The 21878-nt window shown below is 36.6% G+C and overlaps 1 protein-coding gene across 7 annotated transcripts in view; it reads left to right on the top strand.

Annotated features, from left to right (window-relative positions):
- Positions 1-21878, top strand: part of cacna1ea (calcium channel, voltage-dependent, R type, alpha 1E subunit a) — a 121721-nt gene that overhangs the window by 20780 nt on the left and 79063 nt on the right. For all 7 annotated transcript variants that reach the window (XM_079638746.1, XM_079638751.1, XM_079638750.1 and 4 more), the window contains exon 2: positions 1273-1774. In XM_079638746.1, coding sequence (XP_079494872.1) covers positions 1299-1774 — 476 coding nt within the window. In that variant the 5' untranslated portion in view covers positions 1273-1298. The remainder of the gene's footprint in view (positions 1-1272; positions 1775-21878) is intronic.

The raw sequence follows: 21878 nt of genomic DNA, 5'->3' as shown, positions 1-21878 counted from the left end.
TTTTTATCTTTCTTACTGGGGGTTTTAGGGCACTGCTTTCTGTCATACTGCTTTAGAACAATATTTATTGTTTAATGTGGAACGTATTACATTTATTTCTTTTCACGTTTATGCAATTATAATTACTTAAATAGTGGGTATAATAATATAATTAAATATTTTTCAGATAATATTTTAACATCTTGCTTAAAAACAAATAATTTAATCACATGTTTAAAAGACATTGTAATGTCATGTTTAATGTTACTATGAATAGGTCTTTAGACATTATATTTTAAGACAGTAATCCGTCGTATTTGGGGTTCTTGGCATTTACTGTAGGAAGACTGAGAATTGTGGCACTCTTGCATTGTTAAATAAACTCTAGATATGTTTTGAAAGATTAATATAGAAGCTAATATGGAGACTGCACAGACATGAATGAATTGTTTAATAACATTCTTGAATCTTTTGCATGATTTGTGACCTTAGCTGGGATTTTATTACGATTTAATTTGTTTATAAGCTGCATAACTGATTCCGTCATTAGGTTATTGTGACTAGAACATTGTCATGATTTTTAAAGGCTGCCATTGTCGCTAAATTGTTTTAGAGGCAACGCATTAAACAAGCATTGATGGCAACATTCTTTCTACAACAATTAGGGCTCCTTGTGAATGAGACTGGAGGGACTATCTCATTAAGTTAGTATCACATTTGACAGTGAATAAGCTAAGGATGCTAAAACTCTTTCCCTTGATGTTCCTGGCATATCAAGGCTTTGTTAGTTATTGATATAGTTAATAGTAAATCGTGTTTTTAAAGTCTTTGCATGTTGATGACCTCATTTGTTAGCATGAAGAGAAAATCAATTGTTCTCAAAAGGTGGGTCATGACCCAAAAAAGTCTATATTCTGATAAATCACATGCCTGTTCTCATGCATTTGCAAAATTGTCCATTTCCTTGTCAGGTAAATAATTTTGCACATTGGTTGGGCAATTTAGTGGCTGGGTCCTGAAACAAAACCTGTTCTCAGTGCAGTGGTTCTTAGCCTTTTTGAGTCTAAGGCCCCCCTTATAGACGTTTCTGGTACTTCTGCTGAATTAACAGCTTGTTTTCACTTTTTATCTACAAAAACTGGTTGTGACTGACAATAATTTGAAATAAATAAAATTTAAATAATTACACTGTAATTCCAGAGCTTGCAATTTCAAGAACATCTTGCAGTTTTTTGGAAGCATGATGAGCCCCCCTAATTAATTATCGCCTTTCCCTATTTTCTCTTTAAACAGAACGATGCTGAGAGTCTGGCCTCAGGATGTTGGAATTGGGCACGTGTTCGGTCAGCGCTCAGACCCTCTCTGACCGTAATGCCCTGGCAGTCCCGTCTTTCGGTCAGGGCATGTGTGGCGGGAGCCCACCCCCGCGATGTTTCCTCCTCCAGCCCAAGGACCCGGAGAGCTGGCTCAAGCACCGGGGAACCCTGGAGGACGGCCCCCTCTCCTGTTCTCTCCTGGAGCCCCAGAGACTGTCTGACAGTTTCCTGTACCATGCATCTAGTTTCGATACACTTTACGTCCCCCACGCCCACCCGATGGGTCTGGCACCATCCTCCCTGGATCTGGGGGGGTCATGCGAGGGGGCGGCCGCGTTGGGTCTGGACCCCGACATGCCCGTCAGCCCGAATATCATTAACAGGCGCAGGGGGGGACTTATTGAACAACGGGACATCATTAAAGCACATCAGGCGCACAAGATCCAGAGCACCCCACAGGCCCGGCGCAAGGAATGGGAGTAAGTGGCACGTGCATACACACAGCATGCAATTTAATAAGCTCTTCGCACATTTTGTAGAAATTTCTTTATTGATAGGCTCTTATTGGTCACATTTTTTATTATGTTCTGGTTCTGGTGTTTTTGCCATTTCAATGAAGATGCTTAATTTAAGCTTCAAAAAGCACCATCAAATTATTATAAAAGTGGTCCAAATGAGTGGTGCTCTATGTTCCAAGTCTTCTGAAGTCATACGATAGTTTTTTTGTGATGAACAGACTAAAATGTAGGATGTTATTAACTTGAAAATGTGTGTTCATTAGAGAAATAGCAATGTCTGATTCACCAACAAGTTGTCGTTTTGGAGCTTAAAAGCTCCAGTTGCCATCGATTATTTTTGCATGGTAAAGTATTAACATTTTTCCTTTTGTGTTCCATGGAAGAAAGAAACTCATATGGGTTTGAAACCACATGAGGGTGAATAAAAAACGAGTATAATATTATTAATCTTTGGGAGAATTCCTTTAAGATAGCCATAAATAGACAATATCTTCCAGTCTCATACTGGTGTTGTGGCATTGTGGAGTAACAGTTTACTTCTGTGCCATCATTGTTATCTAGTGTTTGAATTCAGGTGATGAAATGCTAAGAATGGGCCTCTTATGATACAAAGCCTTTTTCCACTTATAATAGAGTGATGCATCATACAGGCTGATATATCGACATGTATCGGTTTTTTAAACCTTACATTTAAATGGTAGTGTATCAGAGTTATCACAAAAATATTAAGCAGCACAACTGTTGTTTACATTGATAATAATAAGACATGTTTCTTGAGCACCGAATCAGCCTATTTGAATGATTTCTGAAGGATCATGTGACTGAAGACTGAAACTATATCTGCTGAAAATTCAGATTTAACATCACATGAATAAATCACGTTTTAAAATAGAAAACACTTATTTTAAATAGTTATAATTGTTTTTACTGTATTTTTAATGAAATAAATGCTGCCTGTGTGAGCATAAGAAACTTATTTTAAAACATTTATAAACTCTTACCAACCCCAGACTTGAATTGTAGTGTATGTCACAGCAATTTATCAGTCATAAATAAACCTGTTCTCCAGAAATCAGCTTCAGTTATTGAAACATGTATCAGTCGACCACTTTCACTGTGTAGGCCAGATTATCATGATTAGATTCTATACAGTATTTCGGGTTGCAAGCCAATATGGAGGGAAACATGGGATTCCACATTCATTGTGTTCCATTGGTGATCCTTATATATTAAACAGTGTGCTTTTGAGGGCTAGTCTTTATCCTCTGCTTTTTTCATTAGGATGGTGTGGGTTTTACAGTTGTTAAACCAAGAGAAAATGCGGCTGAAAGGAACACTCGGAGCTTGCTTGTTATCACTGCCTTATATAGTACATGTCATAACACTGGGAAATTATAGGTGTGTTGCATCAAGAAAGATTTTCTGTAGAGTCATTTGAGTGAAAAGACTATATAAGGAGAATAGAAAAGACTTTCTCTGTAAAGAAGTAACAGTCGCAATGGTGACTTTTCATCTCATAATAATCCATACGAGATATTCGTCATGAAAAAAGTTATTTATAGTCTAAAGTTATAGTTATTCTATAGTCTCTTATCTTATAGACTTTACGTTATAATGTCTCTCTATTTAACCCTTTAAGTGGCAAACCCAGGAACAAAAACTGCATAAAAAATATTTCTTTGCATTATGAGCTTTTTATCAAATAGTTCATGTTCATTAATGGATGAAGTACATTTTTTAAATTCTAATCAATCACTTTATTTAGGGTAAATCAGACCTGCTACCAGTATAATGCAAACTAAAAGACTTCTGTATACCTTAGTATACCAAAAATATTGAATGTAAAGAAAGTTATGTAGAACATGTTTAGACTTAAATTTTATGATACACACAATTCCTGTAAAAATACAAAAAAAATAAGTGCATGATTTTAAGGGATAGTTCACCCAAAAATGAAAATTGTATCATCATTTACTCAAGTTGTTCCAAACTTTTTCTGCTGAACACAAAAGAAAATATTGAATATACCGGTAGGTAACAATTACATGCAAGTCAATGGGGCCCATCAACTGTTCTAAATTATATTACTCTTTTGTTTTTTTGTTCCGTTCAGCCCACAGAAAATGCTTACATTTGAAAGATGAACAATTACACTATAGATCAGGGGTGAGCAACCAATATGACTTGGAAGTGCCATTTTAAAGTTTTCTTGGTAATCACTGTCTCATGAATTAATTTTATTATACTAGAAGTAAGAAGTAATATTACAAAGCATTATTTAGTGGGCAAAAAACAAGAAGACCAAAGTACATCACCACTGCAGCACTTCAATGTGTTCGAGTAACTAAAGAGAGTGTGTCAAGAGAAAGAGAGAGCTGTGTCTCGCAGTGCTAGGACATTGCATTTCTGAAATGATTACCTCTCATTTAGCTTTAAACACATTACGAGGGGCTATAATGACCCTAACACCCCTGAGACACGCTCACACACTCTCACAGGCTCCAGATACACTAGATCCTGCTGAGCTGGGCAGCACATACTGTATCAGCTACTGCTTTCTTCCCTGGACCTTTCTTTACTTAAGCACCCCAGTGCTGCTGATGTACTGTGGGACTAAATATTTAAACAGAGTTGGGAATGTGTCTAAAAGGCATTTTATTAGATAGGATGGTGGAGATAAGAGGAAACATCAGAGAGTAATTTAGAAAGGCATTCCAGCGTTTGATTTGTGTAAATGAATGAAGTGCTAATGTACTGTTCCCGCAGAATAGAGTATGTGTGGGTTTACCTAGATGTACTTTGTATATGATATGTCCTTATTTAGGCTAGGTAAACATGTTTACCATGATTCATGTAATTCATGATCTATGAATCAAATCTCTTTGACAAAGTAATCTGTTGACCTGGTAAGACAGCATAGCACTGTACACACACTGTGCACAGAGAGCTGTTATTGGGGCATTTTGTCACAACGCACTGCATTTCTTTGCAGGGGAATAATGGCTTATTTTATTATTATATTGTTCTTTCAGGGGCTCATGGCTTTTTGAAGTCAAGACTATACATAATCATTTTGATAATTTTTTTTGACTATCCACCAACCTCAGTTAAGTTTTAAGTTTTTCTTCTATACAATACATGGCTAGAATTTTACAGTTTAAGGAAATATTTTTTTCTACCAATGCAGTGACTTTACCTGAAGCTGTTCATGAATACAGGGTTTCTCATCCATCTAGCCCTGCTGGATAATTAAGACTTTTCAGCTGTGAGTTTGCTTTGAGGGAGAGAAGAAAATGAATGGTCCACGCCGGAGGTGGGGGTAGTAGGCTATAAATTCTGGCCTGGACTCGACTGAAAATGTTTGTAAGAGAGACTGCTGCTGATAATCTTTTTCTGGCAGTGTATAATAGAGTGACTTTTATATGCAGTATAATCTAGCCTCAGATGTTATACCCACGGGTCGATGAATATAGCACACAAAATGGGAAATAATTTGGGTTTTTCAAAGTAATCATCTGATTGGTTGAATTCTCTAGGATTTCTGTGAGATGTGTGTCTCGCGTTTCCAAACGGTCCAGGTGGAAACAAAGCTGTGGGGGTGAGTAATTAACAGAATTTACTGTTTTTGTTGTTGTTGTAAACTAACCATTTAAGACTCGCGTAGCCAGATGAGAAGGTCTGGACTCGATGGCAGCTTTCATTGGCCAATAAGGAACTCCCGCACACTATCGGTACTTGCAAATTAATATAAAAAAACTTTTATTAGCAACGTTTCGGTCTCACGACCTTTATCAGGCATCACCTTCACCTTCTTCACGGCCTGATGAAGGTCGTGAGACCGAACCTTTGCTAATAAAAGTTTTTGGATATTAATTTGCAAGTACCGATAGTGTGCGGGAGTTCCTTATTGGCCAATGAAAGCTGCCATGGAGTCCAGACCTTCTCGTCTGCCTACGCGAGTTTTAAATGGTTAGTTTACAACAACAAAAAACAGTAAATTCTGTTAATTACTCACTCTCATGTGGTTCCAAACCCATAAGTTAAAAAGGGTTATTGTGTGCGCATCCCAACTTCTGGCAGGTGCTGGACAAAAAGGAATATTAAAAAGGCAAGATTTTGCCTGAAGAAGACCCAGTAGGGTCGAAACGCCTTTTTATTAAATATGGGAGTAAGTAGCAGTGTTGCGGACATTACAATCCTTTCATCCAAACCCATAAGACCTTCGTTTATCTTCAGAACACAAATGAAGATATTTTTGATGAAATCCTAGAGCTTTCTGTCCCTCCATAGACAGCTACGCATCTGAAACTTTTAACCTTTTGCATGATATAGATGAGCTAATGTTTTGTAAACTGTTTCCATCCATCTATGAAGCCTGTCATGGTAGCATTTCAACGTGACTGCTGTAAGGTTACATATGAGTCATCATAGCTCTCGGAAAACATACGCTTTTGTCCTGCTTGAGCCCATATGTAAAAGAGCCTATGCTTTTTCTGTCAACAAACAGAAACATTTCTTCATAGAGGAAAAGGTTCCTTCTCTTTTTTCTCCAGACAATGGAAAGACACATTATTTTTGTTCTTTTCAGCCCTTAACATTAAGATGTTGAAGAGAACATTTTCTTTCTTATATTTGGTCTAAATTGTTCAGACAGACATTTAAGTGAACTAACACTGTGTTGCATGAATGTTGTGTGTGTGTGAGTGACTGCGTGGGAGTCTCTGTTCAGTTAAGTAGCAGACAGGAAAAATACTAAGCCTGGGGAAATTTTTTTGCTGTCACAACACAAGCATACGACATCATGTGTCATTTCACACACATGCAGAGACAATTGGGCTTCGCAATATGTCTTGCGCTGGGCTATTATCGCCAGTGTCTCTACAGATGCCTAATGGTTTGTTGCTGCTTGCCTGGGTTGCGTGATTAAGCACTGTCAGGATAATTCAGCTCATGATGGTAGACAATAGCACCGGTGCAGTCAAGAGTGACACAATGTTTTCATCTCCCATCTGACTTTACCGTAGTCAAAGAGGCACAGGTCATAGGCATCGCCATGGAAACCTCATCGCTGATTGCGTCAAAATCAAAACTCTCGAAAAGTGGATGGAGCAGATCCTCAAGCCACCATCCCCATTGCCTTCTTTCAAGATCTAATTAAACCTCTCATTCAAACTGATCTTTAGCCCTCATCCTGTGAAACATGGGAGGCTTTTAACACACTTTATCCAGGCCTTTTCACGCAAGTGTGCAACATGTAAGCTTTTTGCCTGGAATTCTTGAAGAAGCATAATGATTCCACCATTTAATCTCACTGTATGGTCCTCAAATAGAAAAGTATTGGTATTATTATATTTAGTAGTAGTAATAATATTTATTGTCTGTAGATAATAGGCAGGTCTGACGTCACAGAAATTGATTTGACTTTGGAGTATTCTATTCTATTCTATTCTACAAACCACTTGTCTTATGTATGGTCTTGGGATGCGGGAGCCTATCCCAGTATTTCAGGCTGTAGGCAGGGAAACACCCTGGATGAATGGCACTCTGGCTAGCCCATCACTTTTTATTTTGTTTTATTTAGTCAAAAAACATGAAGATGATGCATTGACTTTTTTTTTTGGGGTGGTTAATGTGAGGAATGTTCCACGTATGCCACCTCATGGAGTTCTGGAGAAAGAAAGAAAATGTAGGTGTCATAGAAAATATGTTTTTTTGTTTTTGTCTAGATGGGTTGTGTTATGTCATTAACGCTCAGAGTATCATTCTTAAAATCAATTTACGGCCTGCATTTGTTGCAGGTCATTTAAAAGGTTATGAGTCACAGGATTTTTTTTTTTTTTACTAGCCAAAGCCAATTTTTTTACTCACATTTAGTGTTCAACAGCGGTTCATTTAGGAATTTTCCGTCACTGGAAGGGGAGACACATTGTAAGATAATGAGAGCTGCTCTTAAACAGGGTGGGTAGAAGCTGCGGTGAGAGGAGAACAGTGTAGAACAGAGACCAAATGACAGACAGGCCTATATTTAGAATGCATTCATGAAACAGAAAGAGGTACTCGCACATACATTCATGAAACAGCTGCACATATACACACACAAGAAAATATACACAAATTTCAATGCATTTTTACCTTTTCATTAAGACATCATTTATTAAGTCAATTCCCCATTGTGATTATTATCTGGTCCCCTGTATGTTTTACTTTTAATATTGTTGTGAGGACATTTGCCGACCCAGATGCACTCACAATAATTTATGGAAAACACAGAAACGAGCTTAGAGACATTCATGATAAACAGTTGATAAGAACACACACACATTGACTCTGTATTGCCCTTAGCCTGTGTGATCTTCCAATAGGAGTCAGGGTTGTTCATCCAGGTGGAAGACAGGTGTTCTCTACCGTTGGCCTGTGGCTGTGATGTGTTGAATGGAATGGCCCTTGGCGCTCTGCTGTCTCCATCTCTCAGAATCATTCTGTGCTCTGACCACAAGCAGAAATGCGGCGGAGCTTGTAGACATCTAGATGTTGGGTGGAATTTTGTGTCTCAGATGTCCACAATACACAGTGACAACGGTGCATGATAAGAATGTAGTCGATGTAGCAGGAATATTGGAAATGATTGATGTTCATTGTCATAATACCAGTTTCACTTTTTGGTTTATACATTGTTTTGAAGCAGTTCTCAAACAATGGATTGTTTCAATTTTGATATATCTTTTAATATACTCTACCATTCAAAAGTTTAAGGTCAGCTAGGTTTTTTTGTTGTTGAAAGGAATTAATACTTTTATTCAGCAAGGAGGCATTACATTTATCAGACTTTTAGAATAAAAAAGATTTTTATATTGTTACAAAAGTTATTTAAGTTGCCACAAAAATATATACTCATTTTATTTCAACATTGATAATAAAGAAATGTTTCTTGGGCAGCAAATCAGCATATTAGAATGATTTCTGCATGTGACACTGAAGAATTAAGTAATTATGCTGAATATTCAGCTTTATCATCACAGGAATAAATTACAATTTAAAATATAAAAAATAGTTACTAGACTATTTTACAATATTACTGTTTTTACTATATATTTGAAACTGTAATGAACATAAGAGACTTTTAAGAAACATCTTACCAGCCCCAAACTTTTGAACAGTGTATATTTTTATTTAAGTTTACCTAAATTAATACATCCAGGGGGGGAACTATTTAAACAGGTATAGAGGTTTATATTGCGATACTAACAGTGTTTTTGTCTCCAAGGGACATTTAAGACTCATTTGAGACTGAGCATTTTTACCTTAAGTTGTTCTGTTCAGCCTATAAATGTTTTGCTCTCAACAACCAGCAGAGTTTAAATGTCAGACTTGTTTGTCAAAGCTGAATAATTTATGTTGACATGTTGAAAAGGCCTATTCATCAGCCTGATCTGATGGGTTTGTCAGTCACAAAAGGAGGAGAGGCAGACATGAAGAATGATGTGTCTAGATGCACGAGCACAATCTCTTATTTGTCAATGTGTGTGTGTGTTTTTTTTTTTAAATGCACCAAGCCACAGTAAAACAATATTTCTAGATCTAGTCAATAATGCTGAAAAAAAGCTGAACTAAATATTTAGCTTTTGTTTACCTGCTACTTTAAAAGTTTGTGGGACATTTTTACAACAACTTTAAAGTAATGCATGTAGTGTGTCTTGATGCAGCATTTCTGTTATAGTCAGAGGTTAAACCAGCAAGCTTAATGGGTTATTGTACTGTGTTTGGGTCACTTAAAAATGGCTTTGTTAGTCAGTCCGGTGAGATAAATCAACTTAATGTACCGTGTATGTTCTGTTTTGGTTTCGTTTTCATTCTGTTCCCTGATCTTTCTGTTTTGCCTGAGTTCTGTTCCCTAGTTAGTTTGGTTATTAATTAATCCCACACCTGTTCATAGTTCTGTTTATTAGTTCTCCCTCTGTATTTAAACCCTGAGTTCTGTCTGTTCATTGTCTGGTATCGTTTATGTTTGCGGCTGTGGTTGTGATTATCTTTCTCTGACAGTTGGATATAGTTATTAAAGACTGTTTGTTTTTTGAATCTCGATCATCATGTGCTTCACAGCCACCCACATGTGACACGTAATCATTAAGCAACAATATTTGTTTTGAAAATTTAAATAGATTTTCAGGGGCATTGTTAACAAGGGCATATTCTTTTCAAATCGTGTTTAAAAAAAATCCACAAACACAGTGTCCATTAATGTCAAGTACTTATACTGAATCAGTTAACTGAAATAAAACAATACACACTCTACTGGAAATGCACTTTAAATAATTGTTTGGTCTCTCTGTCCTAACATACAAACCCCATGACTAGATTGGCCTAATATCATGAAATAGGAATGCCATTAAATGCATTTTTGTCTCAAGCCCTGGTTCATTTCTGACCCCATTTCAGTCCCATTTACCATTTTCCCAGAAGGCATTGGGGGATTCATAATTATGTTTGCCGTGTTTGCAATGTTGTTATTGATTTTGTCACACTTGGAAAATTGTTGACTCTCTTCAGGATGCATTTGCGTTTTTTATAGCAAATGTTTAATCCTGTGTTGTGTTTTAGAGTTTTCATGTGTCAGTAGTTTTAACAAAAGCAGCATTTTAAGTTCCATGAACATTTCTTATAGAAAATATTAACTAACTCGCATATTAAACAATTTAAAATCATCGAAATAGTTATTTTCATAGAACTTTAGAGATCTATAAAATAAAAACAAATGTTTACTTAGTTACTTAAAATATAAGTAACGATAGATGAAATGAGTTGCCTTTTTTTTTTGTTACACGAACACCTCTCTTTTTTTAATAGATTTAGGTTGATGGAGAGGGACCAGAACATGTCATGTTGATGCATTACTTTTGAATGTATTGATCTTGATCTGTCTGTGGTCTGGAGAGAGGAAATAAATGGAAAAAGGAATAAAGGTTTCCGTTAGAAAATGTAATTGGTTGCTAAAGTAAATGATGTTGGAAAAATTATAGAATCAATGTGTGCGGGGCCTGGGTTATATGTAGAGTCATTTTATTGAATGTTCTTGAGGAAGAAGATTGTAGCCGGAGCTACTTCTCTGTGTTTATGTCTATGACGAGTCATGCAGGTACTGGGCTACTCCATATATATATATATACTGTACACACACAGTTGGTTCTGTGTATATATGGAGTTATAAGGTCTCCAGTAGCCTACTTGTTTGTTTGGATTTTTTTTTCTTCTTCAGTTTAGGGGTCATGTAAGTTCAAGAAAAACCAGAGCAACCATAAACACTAACCTTCTGGATAGATAACCATTACACTGACCATTTGTCCTGTTTTTACTGTCCAGACACCTTCAACAAACACCTTCTGCTGATGAAGGCGGCTTCTCTTAGCCTCAGAGAAAATGGATTTCTATTTTTTTTCTAAATCTTTTTGTTGTTGATGGCCTGCATTCAGTCTTTTTAGCAAGTACATTTTTGGGGTGTTTTTAAGGTTTATTTTTTTTTTTAAATATGAGGTGATTTATGTGGGAAACAGGTTCTAGTCATACCTGGAGAAGACTAGGCTTAAGTTGTATTTTACTGTGTTGACAACTAGGTTTGTAATATGGTAGATTTTCTAATTCAGACCCTGGTGTTTTTTTTTTATTCACTACCACAGGTCAGATATAAAAGGGGGACATTATTTATTCGGGAACTACTAACTTTTTGCTATGAGCCGTTGTTGATTGATTGCATTTGTTTTTCTTTAATAGTCGCTATTGCTTTTTGCCTCTAATAATATGAAACAGGACTTCACTAGCTGTGATTGATGAATGACATACAGTATGCAAACTCATTAAAGAATGTAGTTTTAAGGCTGTGACATACCAACATCAAAGAGCAAGCAGCGACGAAAGCAAATATGCGGAATCGTGTGAACTGGAATCGTGTGGAACACAGTAAAAACTAGCCCGACAGACGCTCACTGACGGCCCAACTTTGACTGTCAGCTTGGTGTGTCACGGCCATTAAAAGAATTGTTCACCCTAATTAAAATAATCCCATAATTTACTCGCCCTCAAGCCATCCTCGGTGTGTACATGACTTTCTTCTTTTAGCCAAACACAGTTATAGGAGTCCGAGTTATATTAAATAATATCCTGGCTCTTCCTAGCTTTAAAATGGGAGTGAATAGGAGTTTTTGAAGCTCCAAAAAGCGCATCCATCCATCATAAAAATAATTCATACAACTCCAGTGGGTTAATAAATGCCTTCTGAAGCGCTGGGTTTTTGTTAGATAAAATATCGAACCTTTATAAAGCATGATGACTGGGTTCCGACTACAGCCGTACACGCGTTCACGAGAGAGTCGGGTTCCGGCGGAAGGGTGACCTCTGACCTGACATTCCCTTAAAGACTACTTTATTTAAAGACTATTTTCTTTAAAGACTTGTTTATCACAAGAAGAGTTTTCCTAAAAACACAAAAGGGCACCAGACGTCTTATCAGCAATTTCATCCTTGTTACTAAACATGTTAAACACACAGAAATGTTGCATGAAGTGACAAATGATCCAGTTTCAATTTTAGCATATAGATTTCTTAAACACAGTTTGCTGTATTTGCTGATTTAAGTACAGTGAATGAGATCAACCCATTTGATTCGCCCGCATTCTGTGTCATGGTGAAAGTAACACAGCTTCTGGGAATAGTTTCTGTGTTAAGAATAGACTAAATCATTTTGTTTTTAATTTCAATGTCTCTCCCCTTCTGTTCCTTTGAGATCATTGCCTCTATCAGCGTCCTGCATAATATAGCTTTAATAGACCCAGTCTCAGAGAAGCAGAACGTGAAATATTCCTCTCACAGACCAGTCTGACTCTGTTATACACCAACACACAGTCTTGTGTGTTTTTAATTATTTATGACCCAGATTTATTGATATTATGGAAGCCGCTGCTGGCAAAGCCATGAAATTACATGTCAACCATTGGTTAATGGAAGTGCTTCATTGTAAATGTGCAAGATTACCAGTCTGAGTAAATTAAATAAATAAAAAATAGGATGAGCTGATTTGTTTATTTTGTAAATTTGAATAAGAATATCAAATGTACTGTCACTGATTATTTTTCATCAGTGAGCGCCAATTATGCAGCGTTTTCACTCTCTTGATTAATTAATGATCTAGAATCTGAAGATATTGGAATCTTTGATTTGAATCAAAGGGATTCTCATAATAAAGGGAGGTCATTTTCTTGTCTGAATCATTCATATTAAACCACATGAAACGGCTTACTTCAGCCATTAGGACATCATTTGCATTAACAAAAGCAGAATCCAAAAGTAGACTCCCACATACTTCCTATAGTCTGTTGGGTTGTCTAATTAATTTTCTGTCCCCATTAGCGAATTTCATAAACGAAATTAAAAGTTCCATTCACTCTTATTTTCCCATTTCTCCATTGATGTAGCCCACAAATGAATTCAAAAGGAGCTATTACAGCAGTCTGTACAAAAAGATTGCTGCTCATAAAAACGACATCGTGTCCATGACTGAACTGGGTGGTTAGCTAGTGTTATGTAGGCCTACAGTGCATATCCCTCTAATAAGGAATTTGTTATTGATCTAGAACAGTGCTTCTCAATTGGTGTGTTTCTAAAACAATGACAAATGCAGGTAATAACATGTTTTACTCGTATTATTGCAGCTATTACTGCTTTATTTTTTAAAGAAAATATTTTGATGGAAAAAATATGTTTGCAATGCATGTATGCAAAATGCATGATAAATATTTTTGAAAGAATATAAAATAAATACGAAATAATTAAAATGAAAACCTTTAAACATTTAAAATTGGAAATGTGAAATTATAAATTCATTAACAAGTTCATGAATGAATTCAATGAATTAAAAAAGAGTTGGGGCCAGTGAAAATATGTTTATAATATTTATTAATAAAAATCTGAACTATTGGCACGACCAGACCATCAGGAAAAAAAACTTAAAGTAAAAGTATAGTAAAGTAAACTTATTAAACGTATTAAATTAAAAGTTAAATTAAATTAAAAGTTAAAAGTTATTAAACTTTACTTAAATAAACGTATTAATTATTTTTGTTAGGGGGGAGAAAACACTTCCCATCTTTTTTTGTGTGACATCAAATGTATTTTTGCCCAATTTATTCTCTCACTTGGTAATATGTCAAACACCCATGGGTTTAAATCTGGCAAATCATACATCGGCTGTTTATGCATTTACAAAATTGCCCATTTTTCCTATTTACCCTAACATAATGTTAATAATTTGGCATATTGTTGCACTTACTCAATTCATAATAACATTTAATTGAGTTTTAATGCTTAATTTGAAGGTAGACCTAATTTTTGTTGGGTCAGTGTTGAGTAGCCATGTCCAATGTGAAATCTGCGTCCTGAAGCCAAATCCGGTGAGAATCTGGTCTTAAAGGGCCCTTTGGTGCTTTGCAGCTTGTGACGCAGTACAAAGACATGCACGGGGCAATTGTAGAGGGAGGTGAGTATAGTGGGGGTGGGAGCTTTTAGGAGCATCGCTGCTCAAAACATAAAAGTGTTGAGAATACAGCAGCAGGCCAGATGAATGTCAGATCTTTCCTTTGCTGTGGAATCACTTACATGCACGTTCACATCGCATTTAAATATCAAAGGTGGCAACGTGTTTGGAAGCCCTTTGCATACCGGTGAAGAAGCGCTGTTTTGGGAGAGATCTGATGAAAGAATGTCATTAACCCCATTTTGGTCTTATATGTGATTATGAAAAATAGCTGCAGTGTTGTTCCTTGAGTCGCCATCGTAAATGAGGTCTTAATTAATGAGTCTGATCTACCTGTTGTGCAGCTGGGAGAGTCTGGCAAGTGTGTTAGGCTGACACAACAAGCAGGTGAAAGATTATATGTGTGTGTTTGTTGCTCGTTCTCTTTGGATACTCCATCATCTTGCCTCTCCATACCTCTATTGGGAGGCCACAGTCATAGCTTATGTGTGGTGAGTAATGTTTGTTTGGAGAGCACTGATAGATAGAGACATTTCACAGAAGCAACTCACACCTGCTTCCAGCAATATACAATCTCACCAGCCTCCCCTTGTGGTGAATAACGATACTGCATTAACAGTCATATATTTGGAAAATCTCTGTTGTGTTTTAGGTTATTATAGAGAAGGAGGTATGTAATATCAGGATAAAAATATCCATCTGCATTCCCATTCATCTTAAAGGCAGTTGTTTCTTTGGAAGTATTTTGTTTGGATCAGATGTTTGTATCTAGGGCTTTGCAATATATCGTTAAAATATTCACAGTATATTAGCTGTGGGTTTGCTGGTGAATATCATGGTGATTTTAATGGGCTTTTTAAATACTGTCTGGTTTCAGATAATTTCAGTTAACCAGTTCTAAATAAACAGTTAGTTCCCAGAGCTCTCCATGTGGCATTTTCATACACCGTATATCAAAATGTTTAAATAAAGATATATTTGTGGGTAAAAATAGCTGAGTTGTTAAATTGGTGCATAGAAATGAAAAATATCATTCTTACTTTCATTTAGTTCTTTTCAGTTCTTACATTTAAACATGTTTAATTTGGTTGGCACCAAAGACCATTATATTTGTATTAATGGTTTTATTTATTTATCTTTATTTATTTGAAATGATGGGTTCTCTTAGGGGTGGTGTGGTAGTGCTATCTTTCTGCCCCTGAAAATAAAACATGGCTTGGTTCTTTAGTGGGTCATTTTAGATGTGGAGGGTGCAAGCATTGTGATAACACGGTAAAAAAGAGCATTTTCACTAATGTTTTTTTCTGGAAAAGTATATCCAAATGATTAGTTTATTAATTGTAATTCCTCTTATGTAGTTTATAGTTTGCAATGTGATTGTGGACATTTTTAGGTCAAACAAAAAGCAAATTGAGAGTGGCTGAAATATGCTTGTTCATATTGTATCCTATGGCAAGGCATTATAATGAGGTGGGTCATGGATGTGACAGCTCCCTTAAAGTGATTGGAATCGAATCTGTACCATAAGAGGTGGGAATAGATTGAAACGTCTTCTACAATGTGAGATGTTTTGGATCTATACACTTAAGGGTGAAAAGTTACCTGGAGTTAATGAGGAAATAGATTTTTTTTTATCATTCTTGTAGTAAAAAACCCTGCTCAAACTATCCACACACACACACACACACACACACACACACACACACACACACACACACACACACACACACACACACACACACACACACACACACACACACACACACACACACACACACTCCTGCAACCTCATGATACACAACCCCATCTGTCCCTACCCTGATTCGGTGCCCCTGATGCCCCTGTCTGTGCCAGCGGGGTGAGATCCAGGCAAGCCATCCATCCTCCCTTGCCATGTGGCTCCAAACCTCCGGCAAACCCTGCCAGGACCATCTCCCGAGGGAAGCTTTTGAATGGCCACTGTACAAGAAGTGTAATTTACAGTGCTGCTCTGATCTCCTGTCTGGATGCCAATATGAATTACAACATTCAATCTACTTTATTTTAATATTCAGAGCAGCAAAATGTACTTTATGGAGATGGATTATTTAATCTCAGAAATAAGAGCACTGCTATGGCTTTGGTCAGGAAGTCTGGTGCACTTGTTAGAGCTTGTTAGAAATAATTTTTCACCATAAGGTTTCATGCATTTAGTTATTGTGCAAATTATAGACAGTTGCTTACTCTTTTGCACACGTGTGCCAAAACACATGCAATTTGCTGAAATCAATAAGAAATTCAAATGTGAACAAGAAACTATCTATTCAGATCTGAACTTGTTGTTTTGAGAAAATTGAGCCAAAGCGATTGAGAAAAACTATAAATGAATCGTTCACTCATAATGAAAATTCAGTCATTTTTCAACCATGTGATCTTTTTGTATTGCGGTAATGTTGCTTTTTCAAATTATTGTATTAGATAAAAAACATTCAACGGAAATTAGAAATGTTGCCTTGAGAACTAACTGAAATACATTTTTAGTTGAAGTACTGCAATAACTAAAACTAAAACTGAAATACACATAAATTAAACCTAAATAGAGACGTTAAACATATACTTACATTACAAATACAAATAAACCTAAATAAAAACTAATACAAAAAAGCACATGAAAACTTATTCAAATTAAAAATATAGAAAAAAGTGAATTCAATAATATACTATAATTGTATAAAAATAATGCTAAAATAACTTTTACACTGTTGCTTCAAGCTGCTACCGCTAGATGGAGACAGATCTCTGCCCACACGACACTAATGGCCATTCAAGCTTCACATGCACAACCAAGAGTAACAGGTGTCTCGCAGTTTTTTTGAGCTGTTACCAAAATATGCTTTCACCTTGACAACAGAGAAAATGCATAAGCTACCTCTTAGATGTTTTTATGTCAAACTTTTGACATAAAAAAGAACCATTTAGAGATTGTTGTAAATTAAGCAAGGATGCAAGTTATCCAGAGTGGGCTTCGAAGATCCGAAGAATGACTGACATGATATTAAACATTAATATTTTTCTCCTAAATAATTCAACATACTTAGTATGACCAGGATGTGTCACATCGCACTCCTTCTGACATTTACATTAGGGTTTGAGCTTGGATTTGCCACTCTTACATCTGATGTATGGAAGGAATTTGGTTGTAAACAGCACTTCAAATGATTATATGTTTAGGGATGATGTACCGTGATCACGTACATCAATTAATATCCTGTTTCATGTTGTTGTTCGTAGTCTTTCCTGTTAGCCTATGTAATTATGAATTTCTGAATTGCCGCATTAGTAGGTGGAAACAAAACTGTGGCTTCAACCTCTGATATCTTACAAAAACAGATACACAACATGTTTGCAGATCTGCTGTCTTCCAACTGACAATCAGTAGTGGTGGTACACTAAAAAAAAAGCCAAGATTATTTTCTGAATATACGATTTATATAAGCTTGAGTTATGGTTTCATCCCAGTCGTTTGAGATGAGGAGAAGACGAGGCTGTTGCTAGGTAACAGAGGACAGAAAACACAAGCCAAATCGCTTGAATTAGGGCTTGGTTGAGATACTGCACTGATCCCATAGATGTGCTTTATTTAGTCTATGTGAGTTGTGATCAAGTGCTCACGTCTGGGCTTTGTGTTGCCGGTGCTTTTGTGGTGACATTTCAAACGCTATACCAAGGCTCTTTCTGCATGAAACAGGATGTGAGAAAGAGCGTCGCCATCGCTAGATTGTCCAGGACAGGGCGTGTGTTTTGTTTTCAATGTTATAGACACCTTATAAATTTTAGTTTATGACCTATGAAAGAAAAAAAGGGACTTTTAAGTTGTTGAAAAAGATTGGTTTAATACTAATTTAATGGCACAGGGTGTCTTTCATGTCTTGCAGTCTCATTTCAAATCCCATTTGAGTTGAACTATTAAAAACGAGACACGTTTCGTCCTTGAAGACAAATAAAACGAATTAACTATCAAGCTGTTTATGGTCCATTCATACCGTCAAATAAATGAAAACCCTTGATCTACCCTGTGTTAAAGGGAAAGCTCTCCCAAAAATGAAAATTCAGTCATCATTTACTCACACCCACGTCTTTCCAAACCTATTTGACTTTTTTTACCCACACTGGGACACAAACCAAGATATTTTAAAGAATGTTTTTGTTCAAACAATAAAAGTTAATGTGGTCGAAAACCGCATTGGACCCTAATGGTTTCACTGTATGCACAACAACAACAAAAAAGTCAAAACAGACATTTTTCAAAATGCCTTTTTTTGCGTTTCACAGAAAACAATACAGGTTTGGATCAACACGCGGTTCAGTAAATTATGAAATAATTACATATTTTTAGTGAATTATCCATTTAAAGGGTTAGTTCACCCAAAAATTAATTAACTCACCATCAAGCCATCCAATATGTATATGACTTTATTCTTTCAGCCAAGCACAATCGGTGTTATCTTAAAAAATATCCTGGCTCTTCCGAGCTTTATAACGGGACTGAATAGTACCTGAGTGTTTAAAGCTCCAAAAAGCACATCCATCTATCATTATAGTAATCCACATAACTCCAGGGGTTAATAAATGCCTTCTGAAGTCAAGCGAAGCATTTTTGTAAGAAAAATATTCATATTTAAACCTTTATAAACTATAATGACTGGCTTCCAGTAACGGCCGTACGCGAGTCTAGTTCTGGCAGAAGAGTGACCTCTGACCCGACGTATGACCTAGGATGTAAGGCGTAGCGTAAGCTTAGGTAAGAGTAGACGCCTCTTGTTGTTCTGGGCTTCATCAATACGTCATACGTCGGGTCAGAGGTCACTCTTCCGCTGGAACTAGACTCACGTACGGCCGTTACCTGAAGCCAGTGATTATAGTTTATAAAGTTATAAATATGGTTCATTTTCTTACACAACTGCATCGCTTCGCTTCAAGCGGCATTTATTAACCCCCTGGAGCCATGCGGATAACTTTTATGATGGATGGATGTGCTTTATTGGGCTTCAAAACATTTTTTGATATAACTTTGTGTTCGGCTCAAAGAAGAAAGTCATATACACCTAGGATGGTTTGAGTATGAGTGAATTATGGGATAATTTTCATTTTTGAGTGAACTAATCCTTTAAGAACTTGAGTTTGGTTTGGAAATAAATTGGTTCTTTGTATCATATAATGCAATCAGGTGGAAACATGTTGTGTGTTTGTGTTTTTTGGTTAGGCAGTGAAGGATGATTGTCATCTGAGGTAGAATGATTCAGATGTTGCTTGTGAGCGAGCGTGTGAATCCTGCAGGTTGGACGTTTGGATTGTCTATAATAGCACATACAGCATGTCTCTTCGTGTGACAGTGAACGCACGTTTAAGATCGCAGCTATGAAAGGTGTCTTTTTGTTAAGCGAACCATTTGCTGCCAACAACGGGAGGAACAAAATTAGAAATTCAACGGTGTACAGTCACCATGGAGACCACTATTAGGATGACAAGGACACTACATTATGTGGGAGCGGAGATGTCTCGCAGGTTCATGCCTCTTGGGTAGCTTTTAATTGGTTAGGAATAAAATATAAAACTTAAACAGAGAGGTCAGGGTCAGCTGATTTACCTTGGATTGAGGTACGACTAAAACGGTCAAATTAATTGTGTGTTCTGTGAACAAACCCAGACCGTCTACAGAAGTAGGAGGGAGGGAGACATGACAAACACAGAGAGACAATTACAAGTCTAGACATTACATATATCAAGTACATAGTGACAATTAAATGAATTGCTTACAATATACAGTATAGGAATCAGTTGTTTTGTTTGTATCACCCTGATGCATTTGTCTTTGGAAAATAGCAACAAACAAGCAGCAATTTTTTTTTTTTGCATACCTGACTCAAATCTGTTTAGTTGTTTATAATGTCTGAACTCATTTTATTCTTTCTCCATATATAAGGCTTCGCTGTGTAGTAAATACTGAACGAGTAAACAAGTGTAATTGTTGTCAAAGAAAGTCTCTTGGCATCACTGAAGTCATTACTACTGCAAATGATGTATATAAAGCAGATGTTGACTACACTACCTGAACAAATGCTTCCAATTAATGCAAATATCTAATCATCCAATCACATGGCAGCAACTCAATGCATTTAGGCATGTGGACATGGTCAAGACGATCTGCTGAAGTTCAAACTGAGCATCAGAATGGAGAACAAAGGTGATTTTGGACGTGGCATGGTTGTTGATGCCAGATGGTCTGAGTATTTCAGAAATTGCTGATCTACTGGGATATTTACGTTTTTTTTTACAGAATTACAAAATTACAGATCACGGGTTTACAGAAAATGGTCAGAAAAAAGAAAAGAATCCAGTGAGCAGCAGTTCTGTGGGTGAAAATGCCTTGATGCCAGAGGTCAGAGGAGAATGGCCAGACTGGTTCGAGCTGATAGAAAGGCAACAGTAACTCAAATAACCACTCGGTACAACCGAGGACTGCAGAAGAGCATCTCTGAACGCACAACACATCGAACCTTGAAGCAGCTGAGCTACAGCAGCAGAAGACACACTGAGGCTAAATTTTGCACAGGCTCACCAAAATTGGACAGTAGAAGATTGGAAAAACATTGCCTTATCTGATGAGTCTCGATTTCTGGTGGTAGGGTCAGAATTTGGCGTGAACAACATGACAGCATGGATCCATCCTGCCTTGTACGGTTCATTCTGCTGCTGGTGGCGTAATGGTGTGGGGGATATTGTCTTGGCACACTTTGACCCCCTTAGTACCAATTGAGCATTATTTAAATGCCACAGCCTATTGTTGCTGATGGCCATGTCTATCCCTTTATGACTACTGATTTCTTGAACATCATAATGAGTTCACCACATTTATATCCACTAGAGCACCTTCGGGATGTGGTGAACTGGAGATTCACACCATGGATGTGCAGCCGACAAATCTGCAGCAACGGCGTGATGCCATCATGTGGACCAAAATCTCTCAGAAATGTTTCCAGCACATTATTGAATAGTTAAAGGACTAAAAGCTGATATAAAAATAAATTAAAACTATAGAACTATATAAGAACAAAACACTAGTAAAAATGATAAAACTTACACTAAAATGAAAAAAATATATAAATAAAAGCTAATTCAAAATACTGATAAAACTATAATAGTACATAAATAATACTAAAATAACACTTATTGGGTGCAGTGCAAATAAAATACAAGACGCTGTTCCGAAACCAAATTGATCTACCTCACTGCTTTCTTCCCACACACGCAGCAGCTTTCTTGATTCCAGTTGAGGGCGACATTTTGTAGCTTACCGAATGCCGTGATTCTTTAATAAAGCATAAAAAACTGAATACGTCGATATTTTTTAAATACTATTAATCTATTTTAAAAAATATTAGAGTTTGCCATCTATCTCTGAGTTCTCTGCAATGCGTTCTGGAATTCTATGACTCTTTTGATGCTGCCTTATATCATTTGTCCAAAATTAGGTACTAATTAAGTAGTCTACCTTTTGGAAAAGCC

Source organism: Phoxinus phoxinus, assembly GCF_949152265.1.
Source record: "Phoxinus phoxinus genome assembly, chromosome: 15".
Classification (NCBI taxonomy): domain Eukaryota; kingdom Metazoa; phylum Chordata; class Actinopteri; order Cypriniformes; family Leuciscidae; genus Phoxinus; species Phoxinus phoxinus.
Note: the sequence above shows the minus strand (reverse complement) of the source record. Positions and strands in the feature narration are given on the sequence as shown.